The 26949-nt window shown below is 39.8% G+C and overlaps 3 protein-coding genes across 3 annotated transcripts in view; 2 read left to right on the top strand and 1 right to left on the bottom strand.

The window, feature by feature from the left end:
- LOC138044137 (huntingtin-interacting protein K-like) overlaps window positions 1-5305 on the bottom strand; it is a 6959-nt gene extending 1654 nt beyond the window's left edge. The window contains exons 1-4 of the mRNA XM_068890802.1: window positions 5101-5305; window positions 1536-1664; window positions 1339-1394; window positions 1130-1181 (exon numbers count right to left, since the gene is read on the bottom strand). Coding sequence (XP_068746903.1) covers window positions 1130-1181; window positions 1339-1394; window positions 1536-1664; window positions 5101-5172 — 309 coding nt within the window. The 5' untranslated portion in view covers window positions 5173-5305. The remainder of the gene's footprint in view (window positions 1-1129; window positions 1182-1338; window positions 1395-1535; window positions 1665-5100) is intronic.
- LOC138044136 (retinoid-inducible serine carboxypeptidase-like) lies at window positions 3785-10005 on the top strand. Its single transcript, XM_068890801.1, has 2 exons — window positions 3785-4267; window positions 8959-10005. Exons 1-2 carry the CDS (start codon window positions 3874-3876, stop codon window positions 9921-9923), a joined length of 1359 nt encoding a protein of 452 aa, XP_068746902.1. The 5' UTR covers window positions 3785-3873; the 3' UTR covers window positions 9924-10005.
- A 1161-nt stretch (window positions 10006-11166) lies between these two features.
- On the top strand, window positions 11167-26409 carry LOC138044135 (uncharacterized). The gene is made up of 11 exons (XM_068890800.1): window positions 11167-11325; window positions 14491-14999; window positions 15880-16054; window positions 17904-18117; window positions 19215-19356; window positions 20083-20245; window positions 21580-21739; window positions 21843-21924; window positions 23343-23398; window positions 24162-24416; window positions 25062-26409. Exons 1-11 carry the CDS (start codon window positions 11245-11247, stop codon window positions 25139-25141), a joined length of 1917 nt encoding a protein of 638 aa, XP_068746901.1. The 5' UTR covers window positions 11167-11244; the 3' UTR covers window positions 25142-26409.
- Window positions 26410-26949: the final 540 nt, after the last annotated feature.

Raw genomic sequence — 26949 nt, 5'->3', positions numbered from 1 at the left:
TATGCCAGAAGTAATTTTGGTCAATTTTCTTTGTGCTTCAAAGGTCTTCAAAAAAGGTAAAAGACATCTGTGTTTTGTTCCCTTGATTCAACCTTCAACTCCCTACCCCCTATCCCCTTAAGCAGTGAAAATGTCCTTTACAATGCATACATGAGACGAAATTAAAGTGAATTTGATTGTCGGTGATTAAAGAATGGACCTCTTTAGCTTGTACGTTTTGTTTTCCCATTTCAGACCATGTGATGTTACTCCAGGGAACAGTTTCTTTCAAATGTCATCTTCTGCATATGCATATGTATACATAACTTATGTAAAAACAAAAAGAAAATTCCCTTGGGAACTCACGTGGTCTGAAAAGGGAAAACAAAACGAACAAGCTAAAGAGGTCCATTGCACAATCAGCAACTTATAAGAGATTCAGGAATCGTGGGGAAACTTCAAAACCAACAACAATACATAGTCTACGATGAAATAATATATGAAATGGATCATATATGAATACATAGTCTTCATTTTTAAATCATTTATTTCTTTGTTGTGATTTAATGTATCAAATTGCAGCCACAAGAATGGCTATATGTAGTTGCCTTTTACATGCTCGATAAGCAAATCCAGTTAACTGTGGAATGCCCATAAAGTTCAGAGCTACAGGCATTTCCATATCAGGTGACATTATATTACTTTTCTAAAGTGACATGATCACACCAAGTAAAACACACTTGCCCTGTATGTTAGTATGTTGAAAAACAAAATCCCATTTATGAACTGAAATTCCGACAAGGACAAAAATTTAATAATTTTCTTTCAATTTCCGATAGCGACACAAGTATTGATTACATGCTGAAAGGGGAGATTTTAAAATTCAGACAAGTGACAAGGGACCCCCCTGGCAGGGCCTCAACAATGCTGGGAGTTGTTGGTCATCAATGTTGCATCTGTTTGCACGGAGCCTAATGGAGTCTTTTTATTTCATAATTACATGTAAACAATGTGTGCGACGAAAAAATAATTACTAAACCTTACATGTCAATGCTTATTGCTACCTTCAAAAGTAAACAGCCGGCATTCTTAACTTAACTCATTTAAGTTTCAAGGTCAAGCTCGTAATTATTAAAATTAGCATACATACAATTAAATCGACGTCTTCCTTTTTGATGACAACTCTCGCGAGCTCTTTCTCCCTACAACCAAAAACTTAGATGATCATAATTTCTTAAAATATGACTAAAAAATCCCAGTGAAATTAAGCAATAGAAGTCAGTTCATTAGCGTGAATTTAGCTATGCGCTAAGAAAAATATTCACGATTCAAAATCTTAATATATCAGCAGCTACTAACCTTTGTAACTTGGCAGCTTTCTCCTCCGAGTATTTTCCCTCCACTAAACTGAGAGCCTGGGTGAAAAATTACAGTCAACATGAAATTTGGAAGAATGTTTAGGCGTTGATTGCCCCATCCAACGTTCACGGTTATGTTTGATTTCAGAGTTTGTGGCTTTTAAAAGTCTATAACACATTGCACAGTAGCACACTTACATTTTCTAGATCCGATGTGTTTATCTCTTTCTCTTCAGCGTAATCAGTGACCCTTTCAAGGTCCGCGGAAGTTTGAAAATCGTGTCTTTTCGGAGTTTCCGCCATATTGAATCTGACATTGGAAGTTTCCTGGGGAGGGGAGAGGAGGGATAATTGAGTACTAGTCACGCGTGTAACAGGTCTCGGTTGTACTGAAGCGTTGCGTGACTTTCGAATTGCCGGTTTTCACTGTCACACCGGCAGATACAAAACACAGGTCACAGTTCATTGTTCTATCAATACAGAAAGTATAACAAACATTCATAAAACCTAACCTTAAGCCTAATGAGGCCCAAAGTTAGCTGTTATGAATGTTTACGATACTTTCTGTATTCTTGGGTTGCACGTGACGTCAGAAAAAATAAAACACAACACTAAAGGGCTTTTTGAGTTTTTATCTTGATCAGCTACAAGAGGTTTTAAAAATATATTTGTTTGCATGTTTTCATCTCGGTACCGCGCTTCGTTTCGAAAATAGAGCAGTTTGAATTTCAGAGTTTTTTACAGTGCGTGACATGGTGACGGCTTTCGAAAAACATGCCAGTTGCATAAAAACATCGATTTCCCTCGTGTTTTTGTGGCCTAAACAGCCAATATACTAGGAGACGTGTCTATACGAATGTTTGCTAGCTCATTATACAGCAGAGAGTGTTGAAGACAGCCAAACTAAATTCCTGATGTTTTTACAGGTTTCCGGCGTCACTTTTTACTCGTGGATATATCCACGAGTTTTGGTGAGGTTCTATATGCAAATATATCACTCCTTCGTAACCGGAAGTTCGATCTAATAAGCCAATCACCAATCAGGATGGATAATCACAACACAGCTTAGAAAGCTGTGACGACAGCTGTGACTTCCTGTTCGCGTGGTTGTGCGCCGCCATTGGTGTATGCCGCTTTTATACTTAAGTGTTTGAGCACCTTCCGCTGCATTTAGAAGCTTGAAACGGAAGAATTAAAGAAATGGCTCTCTTCGAAGGTGAAGCAAAATATTCTGAACAAGTACAGATTGATGCAATTAGTTGTGCACCGCCTTTCACCGACCAACGCGAAGACTTTAATACATGTAGAAATGGAATCGACAGACACAATGTGAGAAGACAGCACTTGATGTTCATCCCCTAAGCTCACGGGGAATGAATAAATTCCATTTGGAAGGTGACTGCCATTTGGAGAGTAACACCGAAGCTATCAAAGTATACCAATGTTTATCAAAGCTATCACGAAGTTCTGCAAGCTATGAGTCATCAAATCCACATGAATACAACTTGAACAAATCAAACTGATCCAAATCCATCAAATACTTATCGGAGACCTACATATCAGAAAAGCATAAAACCATTTAAGAAAAGCTATGCAGAGCTTAAGGCTAAACTAAACTGAAATTTGTCAAGGTCAAGACTCTATTAGACATTCCATGTCAAAAGTGATTCAGTCTTTTTCGTGATAAGATAACACATGGCCCCACATGTATGCACTTGCTGTGATCATTTATGGTTCAGATCATCTGTTTCTAAGTGTAACAGTATCAAATATAGTGATAAATATTCGCAAGGTTTGTTGGAGGAATGTATAACTGGCACAAAAAGTGTTAATATTACTGAATGGATCTGCTCTACTTGCTAAACCTGATAACATTAACAATATGACCTGGCAAACAAAAATCAGACCTTACGCTAAAGTACCCTGTCATTTGTGCAACGAACTTTGAACACATGGTACAGCTCTTTATAGAGGATGTGTTAACGAGTAATCTTATCCCTATTGGATAAATGGTATACTTATTTCACAGGGTTGAATTCCAGCAAAGGGAATTACCTCACATACATGCATTGTTGCATATGAGAGCCCACCGTGCTGTTACACAATTATCCAACTATCAATGATAATGCGTAAAGAAAACTTCAGCCTGCCAATTTTAAACAATCGCGGTAACTTTCATATCCACGAGTAACGACAGTGGCACTTTGATTAAACCTTTGGATAGCATTCTCGGCCGAAATTTTAAATATCGTGTCCCGCAAAAGCTTAGAAATTCAACCTTGCTTTATCACAAGACGAAAAACCCTATCAAACTGAAAATTCAGCTGTTTTAATAACTAACTAAACTAAATCTCAAAAGGATTAAGAATTCCCCATTTTTCTAATTGTGATGACGTCACGTTAAAGTATTTGCATCTTGTTTCCTTTTCCGGAAACAGGATGCTTCTCAGATGTCCCATGCGTTGCACATGACTCATTTTCACACCGTATAAAAAGATTTGTGCTACAGAAATCGTTAATTCGCAATGAATGCAAAATGATTTTTTTCCATTCCTTGACGATATTGACGTTGGCAATTTCCTCAATTTTGTCGAACACTGAGTCTTCATTGCCCTCAGAAATACCAGATGAAAGCTGTGGATATGTGGAAGTTAGGGAAGGAGCATACATGTTTTGGTTGTTGTATGGAGCAGACACCAGTGATTCTGTTCCACGAAAGGACAAGCCCCTTCTTTTGTGGTTACAAGGCGGGCCGGGTGCCTCTTCGACAGGATTTGGAAATTTTGAGGAGATAGGACCACTAGATGTAAATCTGAACAAGCGAAGTACAACTTGGATCAAAGAAGCAAACGTTCTCTTTGTGGACAATCCGGTTGGTTGTGGCTACAGCTACGTTCTCGATAAAGGCGCACTAACCACAAACATTTCAGGTGAGAAGGAAGGGATTTATGGAATGCCGTTTGTATCAAAAATACTTCTTGTAATATATAAAACTTATCATTAAATATATAAAACTTATTGCTCTTTAAATAAAACATCTTAGCTTATACATAAAACTTGCTACAAAATATAAAACTTGTCACGTCGTATACAAAACATCATTTGAATATAAAACTTGTCACGCCATAAACAAAACTTGTTGCAATGAAACTTTTCAAGCCATATAAAACTTGTTGCAATAAAACTTGTCACGCAATACGCCTATTGGAACCCAGTACCGCGCCAAAGGGTGAGAACGAGGCGACGAATTTGAGTTTCCAGGATTAAAAACCCTATAAAGTTGCGTAAAACCCTTTGACAAATGACTCAGAAACGCTGTAGCGCACAGACCTGAGAATTGGTGAGGTGATTTATGAATTTGTCTCCTACAACATTCCAAGTTTTTGGTTTATTTCATTGAACGGTTTCGATTTTATTTTTTTGTTGTGTGACAGAGAAAACGGTCTATAGTTAAACCCGACAACTTCATCTTTCTTATAATTAATACTCCAGATGGGGTTTGACGCGGTCTGAATTGAGCTTGAAGTGTAGTGGATTGCAGAGGAGATCCCAGGGGTTATCCACGGCACCTGGTCTCCCCGGATATACTTCTTTTTGTATGGCATCTGCTAGTCCACTGCATCGATGAACAGCTGGTACCAGTGTACACAAATATCATCAATTTCATCGAAGATACATGCAGTATGCCAGGGGATTTTACCAAGATAATCTAGGAAACGATCATTGTCGAAGCCCTTCATACTACGATATTCAATGAGCTTACAGGTTGAGGTCTAGTGGTCTTCTGCTTCCGTATAGCAGAGATCAAATCATGATCACTAAGGCCCAGCTTCATTGTTCCACTTGTGGCAAACCGTTCCGGGTTGCTGGCAATAAGGACATCAGCGACGCAGAGCTGTTGAAATGACGACTTCGCGTAACTTAGGCTGCCGATGGTGATTGCCTCACTTTGCTCTAATAATCGACAAAGTAACTCATTTATTTATTACCTCTTTGCCTTTCCACTCTGTTTTGGTCTCTAAGACCACCAGCAAGACTTGATAGTCTCTCAACGAGGTCTCTCTGAGAGGGGGACATGGGGATTTGCGGTGTTGCGGTGTTGATGGTTTTTTCAATGCGGTGATGCGGTGAATAAAATCTCAATTTGCGGTGTTGCGGTGATCGCAAACCCAACGGTGTGCGATGTTTGTGTTTCGCAAGCTACGGTGTTCGGTGAAATGAAATTATTTGCTCCACACTCGGGAAATGTTGTTTTATCGCTTGGCAGCTTTTCGGGTCAACTTCTCAGTAATGTTCATGGAACTTCATACAAACGACCTCTCCGGGTAAGTACAAGAAAACTGATTTACGGGTATCAACAGTATCGACGCGTAGGCATGCATTGACAAGAGTACATTTTGTTGTGTTTATTTTGTGGAAAATTGTTTAGGTATAACAGTGTTATGTCAAGTGTACACGTTAAAATCATGTAGCTAAAAATAATTGTTGCGGTGACGGTGTTTCGTCGACTTTTCTTGCGGTGATGCGGTGTTCGTTAATTTTTTTTGCGGTGTTGCGGTGTTTAGGGCCCCCCCATGTCCCCCTCCTCTGAGTAGCCATCTTTCTAATGTTCATCGCCTTGTTCTTGCCTTTTGGCGCGGTACTGGGTTCCAATAAGCGTTTGTGTGACAAGTTATATTTTATGTATGGTGTGACAAGTTTTATTGCAACAAGTTTTATATATGGCGTGACAAGTTTTATATTTTCAAGCAAGTTTTATATATTATTTTAATGACAACTTTTATATATGACAAGACGTGTTTGGATAAAACGGCATCCCATAGGGATTTGTCCAGTAGTTTGGATCATTGAAGGGTTTTAATGACCGGAATCCGGTCGAGGAATAAAAATCGATAATTGACCGTCACGTTTTACGCACCCATTTCAAATAGCGGTAATTGCGTTCGGCATTAGGAGAACGCAGCTGCCCATGGGCTCCTGAAGAACGCAATTTATAATATTGGGTATCCTGTGCATGGGGTGAACTTGAGCAAGTTTTCGTTATTCTTTCGTCTGCTTTTTCAGCGCAATGTTGAATTAAGTCAAACGTGCTACCTCATATGCTCAAAGGATGATAGTGAACCTCGTGCTCTTTTCTTGAAGACATCATGGCATCTCGGCTCACCTAGTCTTTCTAACCTTCAAAGTACTCCCTACGAACGCACTTCAAATCACTGATTACTCATAGTAAACAGTATTTAAGTCTGTTAGCCGCACATTTCAAAAGCACCGATAGTCAGTGTGAAGGAAAGTAGGGATGTCTTAGTGGATATAGTAATCGCCTCCCACCAATGTGGCCCGGGTTACATTCCGGACTCGTGGCCGTTTGTGGGTTAAGTTTGTTGTTGGTTCTTTACTCTGCTACGAGAGATTTTTCTCCGGGTTCTCAGCTTTCCCCTTCTTCTTAAACACTAACATTTCTAAATTCCACTTTGATCGGATGCAGGACCTCCCTGAAAATCACTTTCGGGTGAATGGAGCGTCCTGGGTAAATATTACGCCAGGAACCCATGACCCGGAGCCTACAACTCTACTGTGTTCGTGTCACGGCGTTTTCACAGACCGATTTATTTTTAGATTGAATTTCCCGCGAATGAGACTCCCACAGGAGCCCAATGACCAATTACAAGAAATTAATCGGACGTCATAGGGTCACCGAACCGAAACTGCCTTTGTTTTTTCCTGAAAAGATAGTCTAAAAATAGATCGGTCTGTAAAAATGCCGTTACATAGGCCCAGTATGGGAGCTGTAGGCTCCGGGTCATGGGTTCCTGACTACACTTATTTTAACATTTAACGCTTGCAATAATTACCTAATCAGTTGACACGTTGAAAACTTAAGTATTGACAAGAGAGGATGATTTTTGGCATCGTTGTAAGATTGAGGGAGATTCAGATCAACAAAAAAATGCAAGTTCGAATTCACGTTAAATATATATATCTTTCGTCATAAATTCAATTTGTCCACTAAGTTTTTCAAACTATCAGAACTGCACTGGAAGTTAGTACTTTATTGGTACTTATTTTGCGGGAATTAAATTTCGCAAAATTAAAAAAAGCAGATTTCGCGGAGATTTGGCGCCGAAAAAGTTAAGAAACTAAATTTCAGGAAAATTGCAAAAAATTATGATCTGCGTTACCGAACACTCAGTCTCAGTTATTTTGCTAAGTTACGCGGCAGTTATGAATAAGAAGCACCGAAGATCACCTCTTGTGCAAGGAGGGTTGGAAATTCCAGTTAAAGTTGTTATTGAAGTGGAGGCCACGACATCAAACAGAGAAATACGTAACAAATACAAACAGCGTTTCTTCGCGAGTTACAAGGACGACTGCACCAACTTGAAGGATACTCTACAGGAATTACAGCAAGATTACATTGATTATGACGAAGAGAGCTCGAGCAACGAAACTTAAATGGAGAACAAGGACAAAATAATCTAATGTTGATTGAAGGATTCCATAACAGTGTCTAGTCGTTCTAGCGCTGGAGCACTAATTGGGGACACTGTAAACTGAATTAACAATTGACGCAAGCCAAGTCAGATGTTGGGTTTTGAGGAGCGGAGAAAACGGGAGTACCAGGAGAAAACCCTCTCGGTTCAGAGTAGAGAACCAACAATCTCAGCCCACTTATGACGCCAAATCTGGAAATCGATCCCGGGCCACGCCTCCCACCACACTGCGCCATCCCAGCACTAATCTTCTTGTGCGGTATGAAACTAGTTAGTAATAAAACGCCAAGGCATACCTTTTGTTGATCACATCACCTGGATTATATATATATATATAATTTGAGTGTACAAATAGCGACAGTGAACTACTAACTGATCCATTTGAATGAAAAACATATTGCCGTGAGTGGGAATCGAACCCGCGTCCCCCTGGTTACTAGTCGGGTGTACTAACCACTGCACCATCACAACAACCCTGCTGGTAACCCAGCAATCAGTGAGGTTATTAGTTAGCCACGGGGTTCTCCGGTGTTTAACATTCAGTAACATGACGTACATCGGATCATCCGAGGATGATTCATAGGCTGCCAGCTAGTAACAAATTGTATTTTTGAATCAACAAGGCTGGAAATCCAACGATGTAGTCCCAAGTGGTTAGCACACCCGACTAGTAACCAGAGGGACGCGGGTTTGAAAATATAATTTTTTACTAGCTGGTAGCCTATGAATCATCCTCGGATGATCCGATATACGTCCCGTTCCTGAATGTTAAACGCCGGGGAAGCAGGGTTGTCGTGATAGTGCAGTGGTTAGTACACCCGACTAGTAACCAGGGGGACGCGGGTTTGATTCCCACTCACGGCAATATGTTTTTCATTCAAATGGAACAGATAGTAGTTCGCTGTCGCTATTTGTATACTCAAATTACTTAAGATTTGTAGCAAAGCGTCGTGTATCCTTCGGCTCCTACTAGCTTGGGACTACATCGTTGGATTTCCAGCCTTGTTGATTCAATGTATCACCTTGACTTTTGCTTGCAGAAAATTGGTAAGAAATTGTTTGTGTCATTCCATTCTGCAACACATCATCTGTGATAATTACCTACTTGTTTGTTTAATTTTCCGTTTTAGGTATAACATCTGACTTCATGATTTTCTTTCGAGCCTTTCTTGAAAAGCTGCCCGTTTTTGAGACCATTCCATTTTACATGGCGGGGGAATCGTACGGTGGCAAAATGGTGTCTGCTTTCGGCGTTGCCTTATATGAAGCCATTCAGGAGGAAACGATTCAGTGCAAGTTCATGGGAATAGCTCTTGGCGATTCTTTGATTTCTTTTCCTGAAACTGTTCTCTCCTATGGACCCTATCTTTATTCTCTTTCTCTCTTGGATGAGAAAGATTTTTCTAGAGTCCAGGATGTGGCTGGGAAAATTGCAAAGGCAACAGAAGAAGGAGATTATGAGACTGCCATGTATTTCAATGACCTGCAAAACAAACTTATTGCAAGTGCAACTGACAATGTGGATGTTTATTATGTTCTGAGGCATAACACTCCAGATTTTGATAAGTTTTCCTCTATCTACAAGCACATTTTAAGACTTTCACCCCATCAAAAACGGTTTTCTCGCTACATAGCAAGAACCCACAGTGATTCTCTCTTTGAGCTCATGAATGGTCCAATCAGAAAGAAGCTTAAGATAATACCAGATTTTGTCACGTGGGGTGGTCAATCAGGCATGGTCGCACAAGCTCAAAAACTGGATATCCCGTCATCTGTTTTATCAGATGTCAGCAAACTTCTCAGAGATGGAGTCAAAGTGGTTGTCTATGAAGGCCAACTTGACATGATCTGTGGTATACTTGGTGCAGAGTCATGGATTAAAAAGCTTAACTGGGATTATCTGCCTCAGTTTTCTAATTCTTCCAGAAAACCACTGTATGTCCAGGCATCATCTAAAATCCCCACTAAACACACTGCTGCATTTTTGAAGGCATTTAAGAACTTTGAGCTTTATTATATACTTAACGCTGGGCATATGGTTCCTAAGGATGCACCAGAGATGGCTTTGGAAATGCTGATAAATATACTCAAGTAAACTTTTTCTTAGACAATTGGTATTTTTAACTATCACAAGTACCCGCTGAGAATTTAATAAATATTTCACTTTTTTTGACTGACACGAGCTGTTTTTTTATTAGGGAGGGTGTGAGTCTTGCAGCCGGGAGTGATTTTTTGAGAGGTCGGCGCGTCAACTAGCCTATTGTAAACGAATTTTTGAAATGCGTCATCTTTGAAACAAGGCTTGTCTCCTCTCAAGCAGATCCTGGCCCACCCCACCACCAGTTTTCTGTGTTATACCTATTATTTGATAACAGATGGCCTCTGATTTTCTAAAATAAACCTTTTAAAAAATAACTTTGATGCGTTTTTGTCTTTGTGGTGTGCTGTAAGAAATCTTTAAAACAAAAATGAGGCCATTAGCTCAAATTAACATGAATACAATGGAACATTAAATGGGTCGCCATTTATGAAAGTGGTCCATAGGTGTAGCTCATCTCTTACTATGTGCATCTTGTCAGCACAAGATGAAAATATGTGGGCCACGCCGCGTGGACTGCTAAAGCTAAAGCTTGGAATAATCCGTTGATTTATTCTCAATAATGCTGCTACACGCTTTGGATAGTAAGGAGATCTTGAACTATATTTTCATAGACATAACATGACATTACGGCTTTTTTCTTAGCTAAAGTAAATATTCCTGTCACCTGTCATCCGCAGGGTATCATTACTGTTGCTATGCAGAATACTAGAACAACTTATCAACCTGCACTGCTGAATTGTTTTTTTAACCACTCATGACAAACGTACGAATTCGTGGATGCGGTTCTTTGTATTTATGCATGACAAGGCTATCCATGACTGACTGCCCGCAGATTTTAGACAGCAAAAGAAGTTGGCTCATCGAACTTGGCTCATCATAACTGTATTTTCATGTCAAGAAGAATTCGATATTTTTAATTCATTAATTAAGCTGTTACCCCGGGAAAAAAAGCGGTTTTCTTGATACTGAAAATTGTTATTGTGAAGGATTAAGCCATTTTTTCCGACTTTGACGTTACTTATGTGTTTTTTCAATGCACATGCAGTGCTTTAAACATGCAATATGGAAAGTTGTTTGGAAAAACAGTATCGAAAGCATACTGGCGCCAAATGCGTAAATAAGTAAAACATCAGAGATGTCATTTTAAAAGCGGAGTTGAAAAGGCTTCCTTAAATTAATCAAGTCATATTATGTCGCTCTTGCATAATAACTTCTAACGGCAACTTCTCATAAATATCTCGTTAATAATTGAATAGTTTTGGGCCACTTCAAGTCGAATTTACTTGCATTAAGGCACTCTCTTCGGAAAGCAGTGATGGAGAAAGGAAATCTACTTTTTTGTCACAAGATTGCAGCTTTCTTATTGTTTCTTGAGCTAATAACTTCTTTTTGTGAGGTAAGACTTTTTTTCCGCACACAAACTTAAACAGCAAAAACTAGTTGATTGTATACGTAGGTTGTTTCAGTTCTTAACTTCCCGTTCTGACACAAGAAACGATCCTTGCATGCACGATAAACACTGAATCGAAGCCACCGGCTTCGAAACATTTTAAGCTGTTTTTTTTTTTTTCGCGAACGTAAGAGCAAATTTCCAAAATAAATTACCAAAAGTGTGCTTCAAAAATAGGGATATTTCACTTCATGTCCTGATAAGGCAATCCTATAATTTCAGCGTGAAGGTTAAATCACCAGGGCTTGCCGCGGTCATGCATGCGAATTGAAACTGTAAACTGAAGCGCTTTGCGAGTTGTCCCTGACTTAGAAGTGATAGAAATTGTGCTTAATGGTGTTTAGAAGGTAAGATGAATTATCGCATCGTCGATCTTGTACCCTAAACTAATAATATAATGAAGGTGATCAAAATTCAAATTCAAAACTAGTGTCGATTAGTCCTAAAAATAATGATAATTTTCAACTGAAGACGAATTACTAATCATGCACTGACTATTTTAAAAGGGAATTTAATTTCGCGATATTATGTCAGAGACTCCAAACCTGAGCTAAACGGAATTTCACTTTTAGTATGGATAATCTACACAGTTTGCGTTAAACCGTTAATTATTTATTCCCGCTAATCTCAATATTGTTTTCATTGGCTCCATAACTTGTTCTGTGCGCGTATCCAAAGTCAATATTCTGCAGCTGTTCTTAGTTTTAATTTTGGAGAGGATCAGTTTCCAAAAATTCATTGATAAAAGACTCAACTAGTTTTCATCGCGCACGTTTAACCTGCGAGCGAACTTTGTGTTTCTCCCATATTGTCTGTAAGTAATGTATCATTAGTTACTCATGAAGAAAAGTCTTTGAGAAAAGTGATCTAACAACAAACGATCTGAACAAATTGAAACTCTCAGTCATCTCTTGCACAGGAGTTAGGCTCTCCGGACCGAAGTCACCAAATACCACGTTATTTAATGCAAAATGTTTAGGTTCGATTAAGATCTTTCCTCGTTTTCTTGTTCGTTTTCCTTCTGAGTGAACCGAACAGCAGGTTTCACGTTATGTCATCGCCACCATGTTGGTGGACGAAAACAAAAGATCTCTCATTAGTTCATTTTGTTCGTCCGCTAGCAATTTGTACATTGCAGCATTGTTAGGGGTATCGAATGGTCTTCGTCAGCATTCGCGAGCATTCGAGCAGTGTATTTATTTTTGTGAGCACGAGCAGTTGTCAATTTTTTCTTGCGGGCAGCGACCACTTGAGAAAATACAGATGGCGAGTCTCGAGCACTTTAGAAAAATACAGATGGCGAGCAGCGAGCACTTCGAGTAGTTCGTAAATTTTTCGGTAGCCGAAATTTTCGCCAAGTAATAGCATATAATCTGGCTGACACCTCCAAAACAGAACAAAAGGTGCAAAGCTAGGGCGGTACGGTTCAACCAATCCCAGCAGCTTACAGCCCAATTGTTCTCTTCTTGATGCCAAATTACGTCACGTAGCTTCACGTGAGTAAGTGGGTGGATGCTCAAGAACTTCAAGAGCTCTCAAATCTCTCAAGGAGATCTACTCACTGTCTACTAGATCCAAAGCCCGTGATCTAAAGTTTTCTATCTCTGTCTAACCCGACGCTAAAATGGAAGGTATGGTTTTTTTGGTTATATAGTTCTTATGAAATGTAAATAACGTGACATTCAGTCTAACCATTTTGGGCTTCGCATGCATGCATTCGCATGCATAAGCATTTTGGGCTTTGGGTTCAATGATCGACAAACTGTTTTCCCGCTGATTGACTGAAAAAGATTCAATGCAATGAAGCTTTATTTATTAGGAGACTTCTAGAATCTAACCAATTACAGCCCTATAAATCAGCTGACAAGCTCCAATACGAGCTCTGAAGGAAAAAGAGTACTGAAATTTCGAGCAATCGAGCACATTTTAAGGAGAATCCGAGCATGCGGCGAGCAAGAGTAAGCGAGCGCCCGTGTAATTTTTGCGAGCAATTCGAGCAAAGGCCAAATTTTGCGAGCACTTTTAAATTGAATGAAACCATTGGATACCCCTATTGTTATTTGTGTCTCTAGAGATTGGTTGCAAACCACCCATAGTGGGGGCATCTGTCAACTGGTCATCTGTGGACAGTGGATCACACAACAACATGTTGTCAATAAAATACCGTCACCAGGACAGATTGGCACATGCGCTGAATTGACACATGCACTGAATAGACCAATTTCAATGTATTAAAATTCAGTATTAAACAAAGGGTCATCATCTCGAGGTTCTGGGGAATTAATCTAAAGATCCTCAGAGCCTCGAGATGATGTCTTTTGTTTAGGACTGAATTTTACTATATCGAAATTGGTCTGTTGGCTCATATACCATTAATTCGCTGCCAAATGCACGAAAGAGATGAAGTAAACTGAGACAGGTGAAGAAATTTGCCGTGCAATTAGTCTTGTTCCTTGACTTTTTTTGCCATGACCAGCTATCAATTATTTTGGTTTAGCCTTGTAAGTCCTCTGCACACGGATATCTAAAAACTGTTCTGATCGGTTATCTAGCATAAATCTTAAAGTTTCCTATGCCCCCTTTTTTTTTTTGTCCACGTTTTGTTAACTTTTCGTTAAAAAATCTATAGTATCTGGAGTGTAGTACTTCATAAAAATTTTCCCTCATAGTGTATCCACGCCTTTTAGCGAGATTTTGATTTAAACGCAAAAAAATGTTGGCCGAGCCAGTGGGGTCCTGGTAACTAATGACGTCAAAAAAGTTACTTGTTCGCATCTCTTCAGAAACTGAAGAAATGTGCTAAAGTGTAAGAAGTTTTGTTGAAAATCCAGAGCTTTTTGTTAAATCTTTTTGGAAATGTCGGACATAGTTACCCTTCGGATGCTAGTGAATGTTCTGACGATTCAGAATGAAATTCTCTGACGTCATTAGTTACCAAGACCCGACTTTTGGAACATACATCAAAGGGCCGCTAAAACGCGTGAATACATTATGAGGGAAATTTTTTGAAGAACTACACTCCAAACACTATAGATATTTAAACGAAAAGTTAAAAAACGGGGAAAAATAAGAGTTAGAGGGTCTTTAATTTAAACTATAATATATTTCCAGGCCTCCGAATTTAGGTTTGGCCTTCAAAGATCCACAGAATGGCAGTTTACAGGTCGCAAGGTCCAATTCAACTTTACGATGGAGATTCCTGAATCTACACCACTGAAGGCAAAAATCAAACTTCCTTTCAATGGCACCGCGATTTTGCGACTCACAGAGGCAGCGTTCACTTTTGCAAGTGAACAACTAACAACAAGTAATAACACAACAAAACTGACGTCTTCAGGAAACGATAGCTTGCACGACATTGCCATGTTCAACTTTGGAAACGTCACTCGCGCATCGTCTGAAAACAGCACTGAGCTTAAGATCAACTTTGAGGTTCAGGTTATGAATCACGCTCATGTTGTCAATGGAGGAAAACAGTGGGTGAGCCTTGGAGTTGAATACAAGAACCATTCGATTTGGGCTTCGCAAATGGCAATCCAAACTGTTAATCCAGCGAGCAGCAAGCCAGATTTGAAAGTCGAAATTTGGCCAGATCTTGGATACCAGAGAGTGGTAACAAAGTATGATTTAGTACGATTGTTTTTTAAGTTAATGCTTACTTAGTCTATTATAATTTATTAAATTTTTTACCTTGGATATTGTCTAGCTTTCTGATTGGTTCACTCAATCTCAGTTTTCAGCTCGAATACCGTATGACCTAACATGGAAACTGAGTGCGTCAAGTGTTGCCATGCAGCTGGAAACTTTAATCTCCAAGTGTCCAAGAGTTAATTAAAAAATGAAATGATAATAAAACAATTATACTTTTTGCGCTGTTTGGATATTAGACTGGTTATACCCAACTCGGCGCTAAGCTACGCGCCTCGTTGGCTATTTGCCATCTCATATTCAACCGTCGAGCGCTCATGGAATAACTGTCAAATAATTTCCAAAACATTGACTGCCAATAAATCGACCAATGTGGGAGAAAGATCCGAGATCAATGCGTAGGATGGAAGATATAACTTATCAGATGGGAAGCAAGCTTACTTCGAAGCCGTTCACTTCAGTCAAAACGCTGAAGCTCCTCTGCTATAATAGCTAACAGGGGAATACTTTGAAATTCAACAGTCATGGAAGAGGAGGATGCACTGAAAGTTCAAAAAGTGATTTTGTTTTGCAGAACGTAAAAATCAGGATGTAGGTAAAAAACTTGACTAGTAATTTCCAGTAACCCTTTTCTTAGGGTTTTCTATTAAACTTAAGTTTTCCCAAAAAATTTCCCGGAATGTTTAAAATAAGTTATAACTGGCATTGACACCGTAGCAACTGCATCGGTTGCTTAAATAACTGAAAAAGACACACTGCACCAGAATTGGTAACACTGCAACCAGGCAGCATTGACGCAGAACATAATAATCCGAGTTTGTTAATTTCCAAATTTACCTGATATACCTACAGTGATACAGTGGATTTGCGACTTCGATTGTCTCACTCGGACCTCACCACAGAGGAAGTTGTTAGTGGAATAATTGAATGGCCTTTACCTCCCGTCCTGTCGCTACACAGCTGTGTTCAATTGGCCAGCTCGGTTGAGGCGGCCGTGACCAAGACCACAGACATGGTAACTATAAAGGTAAGGGTGTGACAGATAGAGAAAAAGGTGACGAATTTTCTGACCTTCATGTCACGAATTTTGGTATTTGCAGTCAACTCTGGTCATATTTACTTAGTTACTTTAGTCAGACTGAAAATCGAATTTGGTTTCTGCCTGCGCATTGTTATTTTTGTTCATTTTGTGTTTCGGTTGTGGAAATTGGTTTCTATTGCGGATGTAGTCTCTTTCGCGATTTCGTGTACGTCTTTACTGACAATTATAGTTGTGGTTACACTAGATTTTTAATTTACCCATCGGTAAATACCGTTTGCCCACGAGCAAGAACGTTTTTGTGTGTAACCGCTTTTTCTAGACCGAAACTGCTCTAGGGTTATTTCCATACATACTTCAAAATTAAAAGAACTTCCCATAACAGTTCCTGGACTGAAAAGTATGGATTATCTGCTCCCTGAGGTGGCTTGGCCAATCGGAAAGCAGAACGTAGTTTATACACAAAAACCCCTAATCATATTAATTATACCCTATTATTTTGCCTTGAGGGAAGTCTTTTATATTGCTGTGTAACGGCATCCCGAAGGGTAACATGAAACCTGAGCTGAACCAAACCCAAGCCCTTTACCCTCCGGAAAGACTCAAACCCAAGTTGTGTGTGACCCCAACTATTATATTACTTACATTTGGGTTGAAGAGCTTAACAACGTGGTATCTAATTTTAAATCAATAATTTTATTGGTTATAGCGGGAAAATGGTCGCGCTGCACTTGCCAGACATACCGCAGGCATTTTTATACATTTCTGTCCCGTACTCGACAAAACAGAAACTTGAAAAGAAGAAATTTCTGGTTTTCACAACAACGCGAGCATTCAGAAATGATTTTTTTTCATTTTCTGTCTACTTCAAAACCGTCCACACAAATCAGTTGTAGGATATTTCGCCGATATTGTACAACCTGAAAGAGATGGAATACTTACGAAATACATATCGCGTTACCGCCACCAGCACCGCTACCGCCACCTGGACCTAAGTTATATTTTAAAGCGAATTTTTTTTTCGGCATAACCGCCATCGTTCCTTAACTCCCTAATTAGAAAACGCACGAAATAAGGCGGCCACAACGGGAACGTCAAAAGCCAAGAATATGTGTGATCAATGCGCAGAGAGAGCAGATACCAACAAAATCAATTCACATGTGACGTCGTGTATGGGAATCGAGCCCAGGCATGAACATTGGTAGGAGGCGAGTGATCTCATCATTGCGCCATCCCTGCATCCCTAAATATTATATACATCGCTTGCAAACAAAGACGTGAAAAGACCAAATTTAAAGTTTCATGGACGACATATTTTTCGTATTCTTAAGCGCTGTACAATCCCGCCCAATTCCACTGCTAGGCAACTCGGGCACTTTTTTGGGTGCCATATTAAAAGAGTTGGAATAATCGCGGAGTGAGAACAACAACCCATAAAAAATATTTTATATTTTGAAATGACGTCGTTTTTGCCCGTGGTCTTTCCTTCAAGTTCGCAAAAAAAATCCCTAGAAAAGTGTAGAAAGTGGTTAACTGTTCATCGTTCTTATCCGAGAACGCAAGAGCGTTTAATAATTTAAAGATGTTATTTATTATACAGGCGCCATTTTCTTCTTGGATGTTTAACTAAAAAACCCCAATTCAATGCATGTTTGGGCAAAATTAAATTCACGATCTACTCCTAGCCCCTCCCCATCCCTACCCCCTCCCTCCCCATCCCTACCCTCCCTTATCCCCGACTGACGAATGCTCAAGACTGAAAGTAGATTTAACAATCAAGTGATGGAATCTTAGCTTCCTTTTTGTGTTGAACATATATTTTGACTTTGTTTTTCAGTTTGGACAACTTAAGTTCTCGGAATGGGTTGATCTCAGATGTACATTTAATCTTGATAAACACAAGACGAATCAAGACGGCAAAATCCATGACTGCACCACCCATGTTGTAGTCAGGTATAATGGGTCAATTAATACGTGCAGCTCCTCATCAGGCTCGAGGGAGTTTACCAACGAACAACCAGCAACCGTTCATTTCAAGTATTATGTCAAACGTAAGTTCAATTCTATTTTTGCTTCATTTATACGCTTTTCAGTCTTAGGAAGCTGAAGACAAACATCAATGGCAATAAAACAGATTTTTATGAGCAAAAACGGTAGATTTGCTTGCCCTGCGCATGCGTTCAAAAACACCAGTCAACATCACCATGTAAAAGTAAATAAGGCAAAGTAACCACATTCAACGCCGATAACTCGTAATAGTAATTCAACTGACAAAGCCGTAACAAGGATGCCAAATCCGGGAATTGTACCCAGGACCTCTTGCACCAGGGCCGCGCGCTAACTGACTGTGCCATCGTCACTTCTTTCTTTCAATTCCCGAACTTTAACCAGTCCCAATAGTACCACTTATAGATTGTACTCTGGCTAATAAGGGCTTAAGGGGTTAACGCTGTTCTTACCAGTTTCATTTATGGGGAAAACTGGTTTTCACGTTTGGCGGACGAAAACAAAAGATTTCTCATTAGCTCCTTTTGTTCGTCCACCAGCAATTGTACATTGCAGCGTTGTTATCTGTGTCTCTAGAGATTGGTTGCAAACTATTGTTTAATGGTTGTAGTCGCATTCGGGAGTTAGCACTAGTGTTGAATCAAGCTCTATTATTCAGTGTTCCCCAAGGGATTCAAAACACGAGAGATTTGACACTAGAGTAGTGTCAACAGCAGTGTTACTCTGTGTTTCTCTCAAGTGTGACCGCAATCAATATCGAAAAGTTTATACTTGCGTTGACGTGCCAGTGTTGAATGTTGCAGAATATATGAAAGTCACACGTTGGGACTGTAGATATGAAACGTTTTGCTCGACGAACAATCAGCACAGTTATGAAACAACCTAAATGGTCAGTCAGTTGCATGCCAAGAACCTGAAAAACTGTATTTCACTACTTCGGCCGGGAATCGATCTTTGGTCAATAAGCCATTTTCAAAATATCAAATATTCAGCTAATATATCGAAAAAGACCCATAACCCAAGGTGGTCAAGTGGCTAAGTGACCCAGGGGGATTCAGTTCGATCCTGGATGGGGCAAAGGTTCCCACGTTTATGCAGGCCTGGATAAAACATTGCCAGATATGATTTCTTTTTTTATTAGAATCCTCTTGTGACGATGCCTTGGGTATGGAAGCAAGAAGTATCAGTAATGACCAGATCACAGCATCATCCTATGCCAACGGCGCTCCACCACACGAGGGAAGAATGGGAGGCAAGGGTTGGGTACCACATGGAGAGCTTAAGTAAGTTCTTCAAGGCTATAATTACTAGTATTTAGAGAAAGTATGACGTGATGTGATGACTCTTACAGACGAAAGGTCGTGAGTGGATCAGCTCGATTCGAGTCAGTTGACGACGTCTACGATAGCATTAGCGCATGAAAAGTTTTGCCGGGTAATATCCCGCCTGTTTTCTTCTCAAGCATATGTAACTTGAACCAGGAGCCCATTACCCATATTAACCCTCTGAGTCAACCCTGTCCCGTATCTTTTTATTTTTAGAAGCACCTCCCAGGGGAGTTTTCGTGGGTGTTTTTCACAATAGCCAATCATAAGAGACCTATGGTCAGCCATTGATTACGTCACATGCAGCTTAACCGAGACACGAAGGTATTTCAAAATATAGCAGTTCTAGAAATAAAAAAAGACACGAGACAGGGCCGTTTGACTCAAGGGTTCAATACGTATGGAACCTCCAGGTAATGGGCTACAGACTTGAAGTGACTGCCTATGGTAAGTTTCATGAAGCACATAATGGCAAATTTCACCTGTTTTCTTCTCCCAGTTCCTAGATAGTTCGGCTACTGTGTATAAGGTATAAGTTGTTCGGACCGGAATAACTGAATGAGAGAAAAGGTTTGAAAAATGGTGGCGTTCCAGTTGACGCCGTCATCGTAAATGCTGAGTGAACTCTGATATGGAAGTAACGTTTCTGTGATATTTTGCGATGAGGTTTTTGTCTAATTTCAGAAAAGACAAACATCAATTCCTGGAAGTGAACTTCACGAGCAGAGTCAAAATTCGTCGGATAAGTACGAAAGGTGCTGATCAAAATTTCGTGAGGAGTTTCCGGCTTTATTACAGTGATGATGGAATCATTTGGACCCCCTATAAACAAGGAAGCAAAATCAAGGTGATATTCTGAGCATAGAAATGAACTATTTATTTTCATAAAAAAATAGAAAAAATAAACAAAGAAAACAGCCGGACCATTTAAGTCTTCTGTTATATCGATTTTTTGACCTAAACGCAGTGGGTTGAGATTGTTGGTTCTGACTCACAAAGTGGGAAAAAGGTATCTTTTTTCTTTTATTTCTACCTCTGCCAAGTAAGTTTGGGGGGGGGGGGGGAAGGGGGCAAGTGACGAATTACCAACGTCATAACTTACGACTCGGTTGGTGACTGGGTGCGCTAAAAGCAAAAAGAAAAGACCTTACGGAGAAAATACATTTATATACCATGGAACTGGGAATTGAAAATTGGGTGTTCAAATCCCTGAAAAAGGATGTGTTAGTTTGTCTTGGATTATTATATTGGATTAGGCTCTCATTTTAGTGGGAAGGCCTGGCGCCCCACACTTCAATGTAAGATATTATTTTGATATTATCAGACAAAAACGCCGGCGTCCCCAACTCATCAAGCATTTTCTGAACACCATAGTTGATATGTAGCAAAACTATCTGCCGTATTGTAAACTTCAAGATAATACGGGGCTCTCCGCTGCATAATCTCCAGGGTGTTGATATTGCCTTGTGAATGAGGAGCCCTAAATGCGGAGTCTGCTTTTGAGAAATGTTGGTTGATATTAAAATTAGTTGACGGAAGTAAGGGAGTGTTTACATGATACCGGTACGAGTTTCATTCTGGTACGAGTTGTCAATTTCATACCGCGTTTACATGGACGGCACAAATATTGACACAGGGATGACGCATGAACCAAAACAATAATGGCGTCCAATATTTAGAAATACAACGCATGCGTCAATAGTCCCAGTCCACCACGACTTGACGACTCGTACCGGAATGGGAGTCAATTTAGCGTTTACATGATACCGGTATAACTTTTCATATCGTTATGAGAATTTCGATCCGGTACAACTACCGGGATGAACTCATACCGGTATGAGTTGTACTGGTATGAGATTTTTCACCGGTATCATGTAAACAAGTACAGAGCGATAAGTAAGAACCGGGATGAACTCGTACCAGAATGAAACTCGTACCGGTATCATGTAAACACCCCCTAACTAAATGGACAGCTTTAGGAAGATTAGAATGCTGATGACAAGCCACCGCTCCAAACGTCGCCGGTTTCCATTCTGGGTTTCCCATGCGATATGTTGAATTATTTTTTTATGATTTTTTTTATGCAAGCAAGTTTCCAGGTCTTAATGAGATCACTCACCCACCGACGCAACAGCATAATTTGATTCGCATAAAAGTATCCCCGTTTTTCACGGTTTTTAGGAATTCCCTGCCAACTATGATGGTAAATCAGTGGCAAACATCATCCTACCTGTGCCATTTAAAGCTGTGTTTGTGCGTATCAACCCCGTTTCTTGGGAAAACAGCATCTCTCTGAAAATCGAGTTGTATGGATGCGATTTGAAAGAGTCGCGTACTGCAGGTAAGCGAAGTTGTTCTTTTTTTTTTTACATCTAAGCTCGTTTCCGCTTCCCCACATGCACATCTTATGCCATATTTCCGAATATATTTATTATTATTTTCAGGCCCATTGGCATTTACTAGCCGTGGATACCTCTTGGATACAGAGAGGAATATCATGTATGTTTGCAGCATGCCTATGGAAAGGTGAGAGGCACTAAACTAATTAACATTAGTAAGTTGACGAAGAAACAAAACGGATAGATAAACATTCTCACTGAAAATCTGACCACTCATTGTCCCGGATAGCAAACTAAGATACGGGGAATGCGATTTCGGGAGACAACGAGCAGCGACGGGACAACCCGTGCAGCAGACGTCGCCGAAAGGGAGGGAGGATGGACGAATTCAGATTGTTATGATGCTGTAGCTTGACTTAGCAAAAAAGGGCAGAATTGACTCTTCAAGTTGCTTTACTAAGGTCACATGGGATGTCAATGCACGCATCTAGAATGATAGTGGACGCTGTGGGCCCTGTCTCCGGAACGCGGGCTCAAATCGTGGTCGTCTTAGATGCGAAAAGACGAGAATAGATATTTAAGAATTGTTCTACAAAAGGCGATCGCGGTCATGATAGCGTTTTCAAACAAAATGGCTATTTCGGATCTTATAGTAACCTAAAAGCTGCAGAGCGATTCACATTTTTTCTTAATATACATAAACTATTAAATCTAGACAAAACTGATCCACTGCGCCTAAGGGAAATTGTAGAGCGGATTCCATACTCATTGGAAACGTGGGGGGGGGGGGGGGGGGAATAGCTAATATTACAGTTGAGCCCACGTTTCAGAAGTGTTCGTTTCACAGCGCGCGGAAGCGAGGCTTTCGGATAAACATTGGAGAAGAGATTTCGCTCGCGAAATGTGGAAAAAGTAATGTGAGTTCCTCTCCTTTTTTTCTCGGAAGAAGAGAAACTACAGTTGTTAAATGGAAGCTGCCCCTGATAGTTTCGCACAATTGGGGTTGTTTAATTATCCGGTTAACACAACCATACGCTATACAGTGCCTTATCATACTTTCCACAATAAAATTTGGCCAGGCAAACCTCAAATTATTCGAAAAAAAAAGAAAAGGAAACAGTCGAGAATCAAGAAATCACACTGTCCTTCGATAAGGAGATTTTGCTTTGACCCGAAAGCTTCGTTTTCACGCCCTCTGAAACTAACACCGCTGAGACGTGGGCTCAACTTTAATAACAGCTATTTTAATTTTAACATTTAATAATAGCTCATAAACAATGAAGGCCGGACCAATCAAAATTCAAGAACTGAATTGTATAAACTATTTTTCTTAGGCCATCGTAGCTTGATTAAGAAAATAACACAAACAGCGGTGATAATTGTATTCCAACGTCAAGTTTTATAAAAAATGCGTTGGAATACAGTGTTTATCACCAATGTTTGTGTTATTTTCTTAATCAAGAACTGATTTATCAAATTATCATACTGAACGAATCCACTCCATCGCAAACTGAAGGAAAAGTAAAACAGGCCTGCAAAATTGCTAAGCACGGAATGTTAATCAACCTTGTAATGTTTTATATTTTTTTCAAATATAATTTACAGCAAACAGCAATCCTCCAAGTGCTTCTTTAGCAGCGACGACGGACGTTCGTGGAAAAGTGAGCGAATAACATTCACTATATTTCGGCAGAGCTGAATGCTTTTAATCAATGAGCACTTCAACACTCAGCTAATATAGAGATGGCTAGAGCAACAATGGACAAAAAATACCAGCTCGGACAGAAACACTTGACTACTTAGGCTGAATCTTTTATCGAAACAATGAAATCAGAGGTGTTAAGCTCGAAACAGGCGCATGCGCACGAGGCTTTGATATCGAGTTCTTTTCAATGAGCAAACTCGTACCAGTCCTTGTTGAACCCTTAGTCGATTTGAAGCTTACTGTTAGTAAAACGATAAGATAAATGGTGGCGTTTATGAAAACACCTGTTGATTGTGGTCAGTTTGGGGCCATACGAGACATAACTGTCGCAAAAAGAGATGTGAAGCCTCAGATTTTATTGTTCAGCCGACAGAGACGCGACGCTAAATCTTTCAAACCATTTTTCCTTGTACCTATGGCACTGGTTTGGGTGATTCGAGAGGAAGCGTTAATGGAAAAAAAATCAATGTCGATAACGATCACGATCACGGTCACGATCACAATCACGATGATGATGACGATGACGATGAAGATGATTAATAGGTAAACTAAATTAAAATAGCAAGTCAGGACCAAGTCAACCTTTCCCTATACAACGCTTGCTACCTAGCAGTGGATTGCTTGGCACAAATGTATTATTTAATAGATATTTCGTAAAAGTGTGTCTGTTATAGGCAAAAACTGAAACTCCTAGTTAACTATTCTGCTCTCTCTCAAAGGTATGTATTACGGAGTGATTTCGTTACTCGGACACGATAAAGTGGAGAACGTTCTGTACGGAGTCAGCTTAAACGGCAAGGCGGTCATGAGAAGCAGCACAGATCACTCGGCGAAGTTTGTGGGAGTTCCGCTGAATACCTGGGAGGAAGTCAAAGCAAAAGATACTACAACTCGTGCTGTTCATATCGGAAGAAACGATTTCGCGATTTCAGACGACACCACACCAACCCAAATCGATGGTACTAAGTGGGGAGGTGAGGAACGCGCGTGGGTTTGTGTCTTCACTAAAAGTAAACATTTATGAGGGAAGCGAGGGGGTGGTGGTACTTTGATTGTGAGGTCCGATCCCTTGTGGCTATGATAAAATTAAAAATTCCTTAAATTCAGGCATTCGCAATGAAAAAATAACACATCACAAATTGGACGGGAGAAGTTGAAATTCCGCGTTAAGGAAACTCATTGAAGTAAGACTTAAGGGGTGGAAGAGGGAAGCGGCTGGGGGTAATTCACAAATATTGCGATAGGAAAGGGAGAGAAGACCGCTGCACAAATACAACGAAATGGAGAAAATTCAGGAGTAGCGAAAGTATCAAATCAAACCGAGGCAAAAATAAGAAATCTTTTGAAGACGCCGAAACAAATTATAATAAAAGCGTCTTTTATATTCTTTTATTGGTCTCTATGCTTTTGTCTGTATTTTTTTTTTTGCTTCTTACCGGCTATTAGAACTAGATAAGTTTGTAGAAAATCAAAAACGGGTAAGAACTTAAAAGAAATACTCACACTCTGTCCATTTACTCCGAGATCTAGATGCATGCTTCATGTACTCTGTGAAAGGATCCACAAGCCGCTCCTAAGACGCACGCTGTCTAAAGCCATGGAATTTTTTCTCTTTGCAGTCTCAGCTAAAGGCATTCATGTGAAGGAGTCTTCATCACCGTGGATTCTAAAGGCAATTTGGATGTGTACTAATTCGTGAACTCAGTAGAGACTCACGATTGCGCTTATGCACACACATTTTACACGGGTTTCAAAGTATATCCAGTTTAAGTCTATGGAACATACATGTATTGTAGATGATAGCTTATTTGAACAAGAAGGTTCCGTATACTATTCTTAGTATAATGTTGGGAGTCAATTCTGATTAAGGACGGTGCCTACTACTGTTATTGCGCATACGTTCTGCGCATCTCGAGATACTCGGATTTCCTATGGGTGGTGCTTATTAATAGAGGATATTTTTGCATGGTTCAAAACTATGGGGAGAAAGAAGAACTTAGCAAGTGATCTCGGTATCCAAAAAGAAAATTGGGGTAACCACGCATTTTTCAGAGATAATTAAGCTTCAATTTGGAAAAGAACGCCATACATTGCTTTGTATTTTAAAGCTTTTTACAAATATTGTTGATTAATTATCTTCGAAAAATGCGTGGTTACCCCCAATTTTCATTTTGGATTTCAATAACACTTGTTAAGATCTGCTATACCCGCATATTCAGTAAACCGCGCAAACATACATTTGAATTAGTAGGCACCGTCCATAAAGCGACCGTTTGATTTAATTGATGAACATAACCTTTAACTTGAGCAGTCATACATTAATTACAAGCAGCCCATGACTAGGAGCAAGCAACTTTGTATCGTTAAGTTTGTGGAAAGGCGTTTTTGCAGACCGAGTTATTTTTAGATTGATTTTCCCGCGAAACCAGACCTTTCCAGCTAATCGCAAGTCTCTCAAGAGAAATTACTTCTCATGGGATTAAGGATGCAGGGTCTCTCATGCCATTCACAGACCTAGTATTTGGAGTTGCAGGATCCTGGTTAATGGGTTCCTGACATTACACAAAATCGAAACCAAAGTTAATTATGTGGGTCAGTCAAAGAAACAGGCAATCAGCTTTTGTAACCCAAAAAAAAAAAAAAAAAACGCCGATCCCCTACATATGCTACCATTGCATACAAATCAGTAAACTGGCCTTTTTGCTCCATTATGCATCCCGTCTGTTATTTTTAGCTTCACACTAGAATTTACTATTGGAAATAAAATATCATTAGTTGTTAGTAGAATTTCAGCGTGAGTTTTAAAAAAAGATAGCTGATCCGGTACCCTTTAGGCATGCGTATTTCGCTCTCTCAGTGACGTTGACGTAGCTGAAGTGTAAAATTAGCTAGAGAAGCATGGTAATTTTGTGATGATCTCAGTGTAAATTTGATTACAACTTCTAATAAACTTGCTTCGGGTCACTATTTTGGCATTTCTCTACCTAATCTTATTTTTCTGCCAAAATTCACACACCACTGTCCATATTATCTTCTTTCAAACCTACAAGGGAGCGAGAACATGAGTGGGTTACGTAAATTTATATACGGTGGAAATAGCCCACGTTAGATGTTCCTATATTTAACAATTATTCCATGAATGCGCGTTGACACGAGGAGCGTAGCGCCGAGTTGGCTATAACCATTCTCGTATTCAACTAGCGTGAATGAAATAATTGTTTTATTAAATTTTCGTTAATTACCGAACGCTTGGACAGTTGTGTCCCGGGAAATTTCGCTTCCCGCACACATGCAGTTTTCGGCTCCGCACTGTTTCCGTATTACGGCATACGGTTTATGAGCCTGATATTTGAGTTTGAGTGAACCAATCAGAAAGCTAGAAACGCAATACCCGAGGTCGAAAATTTAATGATCAGGTATGTCACTGGTTTGTTTCAGATCTGTCTTTTCAGCAGTTTTTTTATTTTTTTGTTGCTAAAAAAGGTATTGTCCCATCAGAATTAACAA

The sequence above is a fragment of the Montipora capricornis genome, chromosome 3, assembly GCF_036669925.1.
Source record: "Montipora capricornis isolate CH-2021 chromosome 3, ASM3666992v2, whole genome shotgun sequence".
Lineage (NCBI taxonomy): Eukaryota > Metazoa > Cnidaria > Anthozoa > Scleractinia > Acroporidae > Montipora > Montipora capricornis.
The sequence above is the reverse complement of the archived record's forward strand: the minus strand, read 5'-3'. Positions and strand labels throughout refer to the sequence as shown.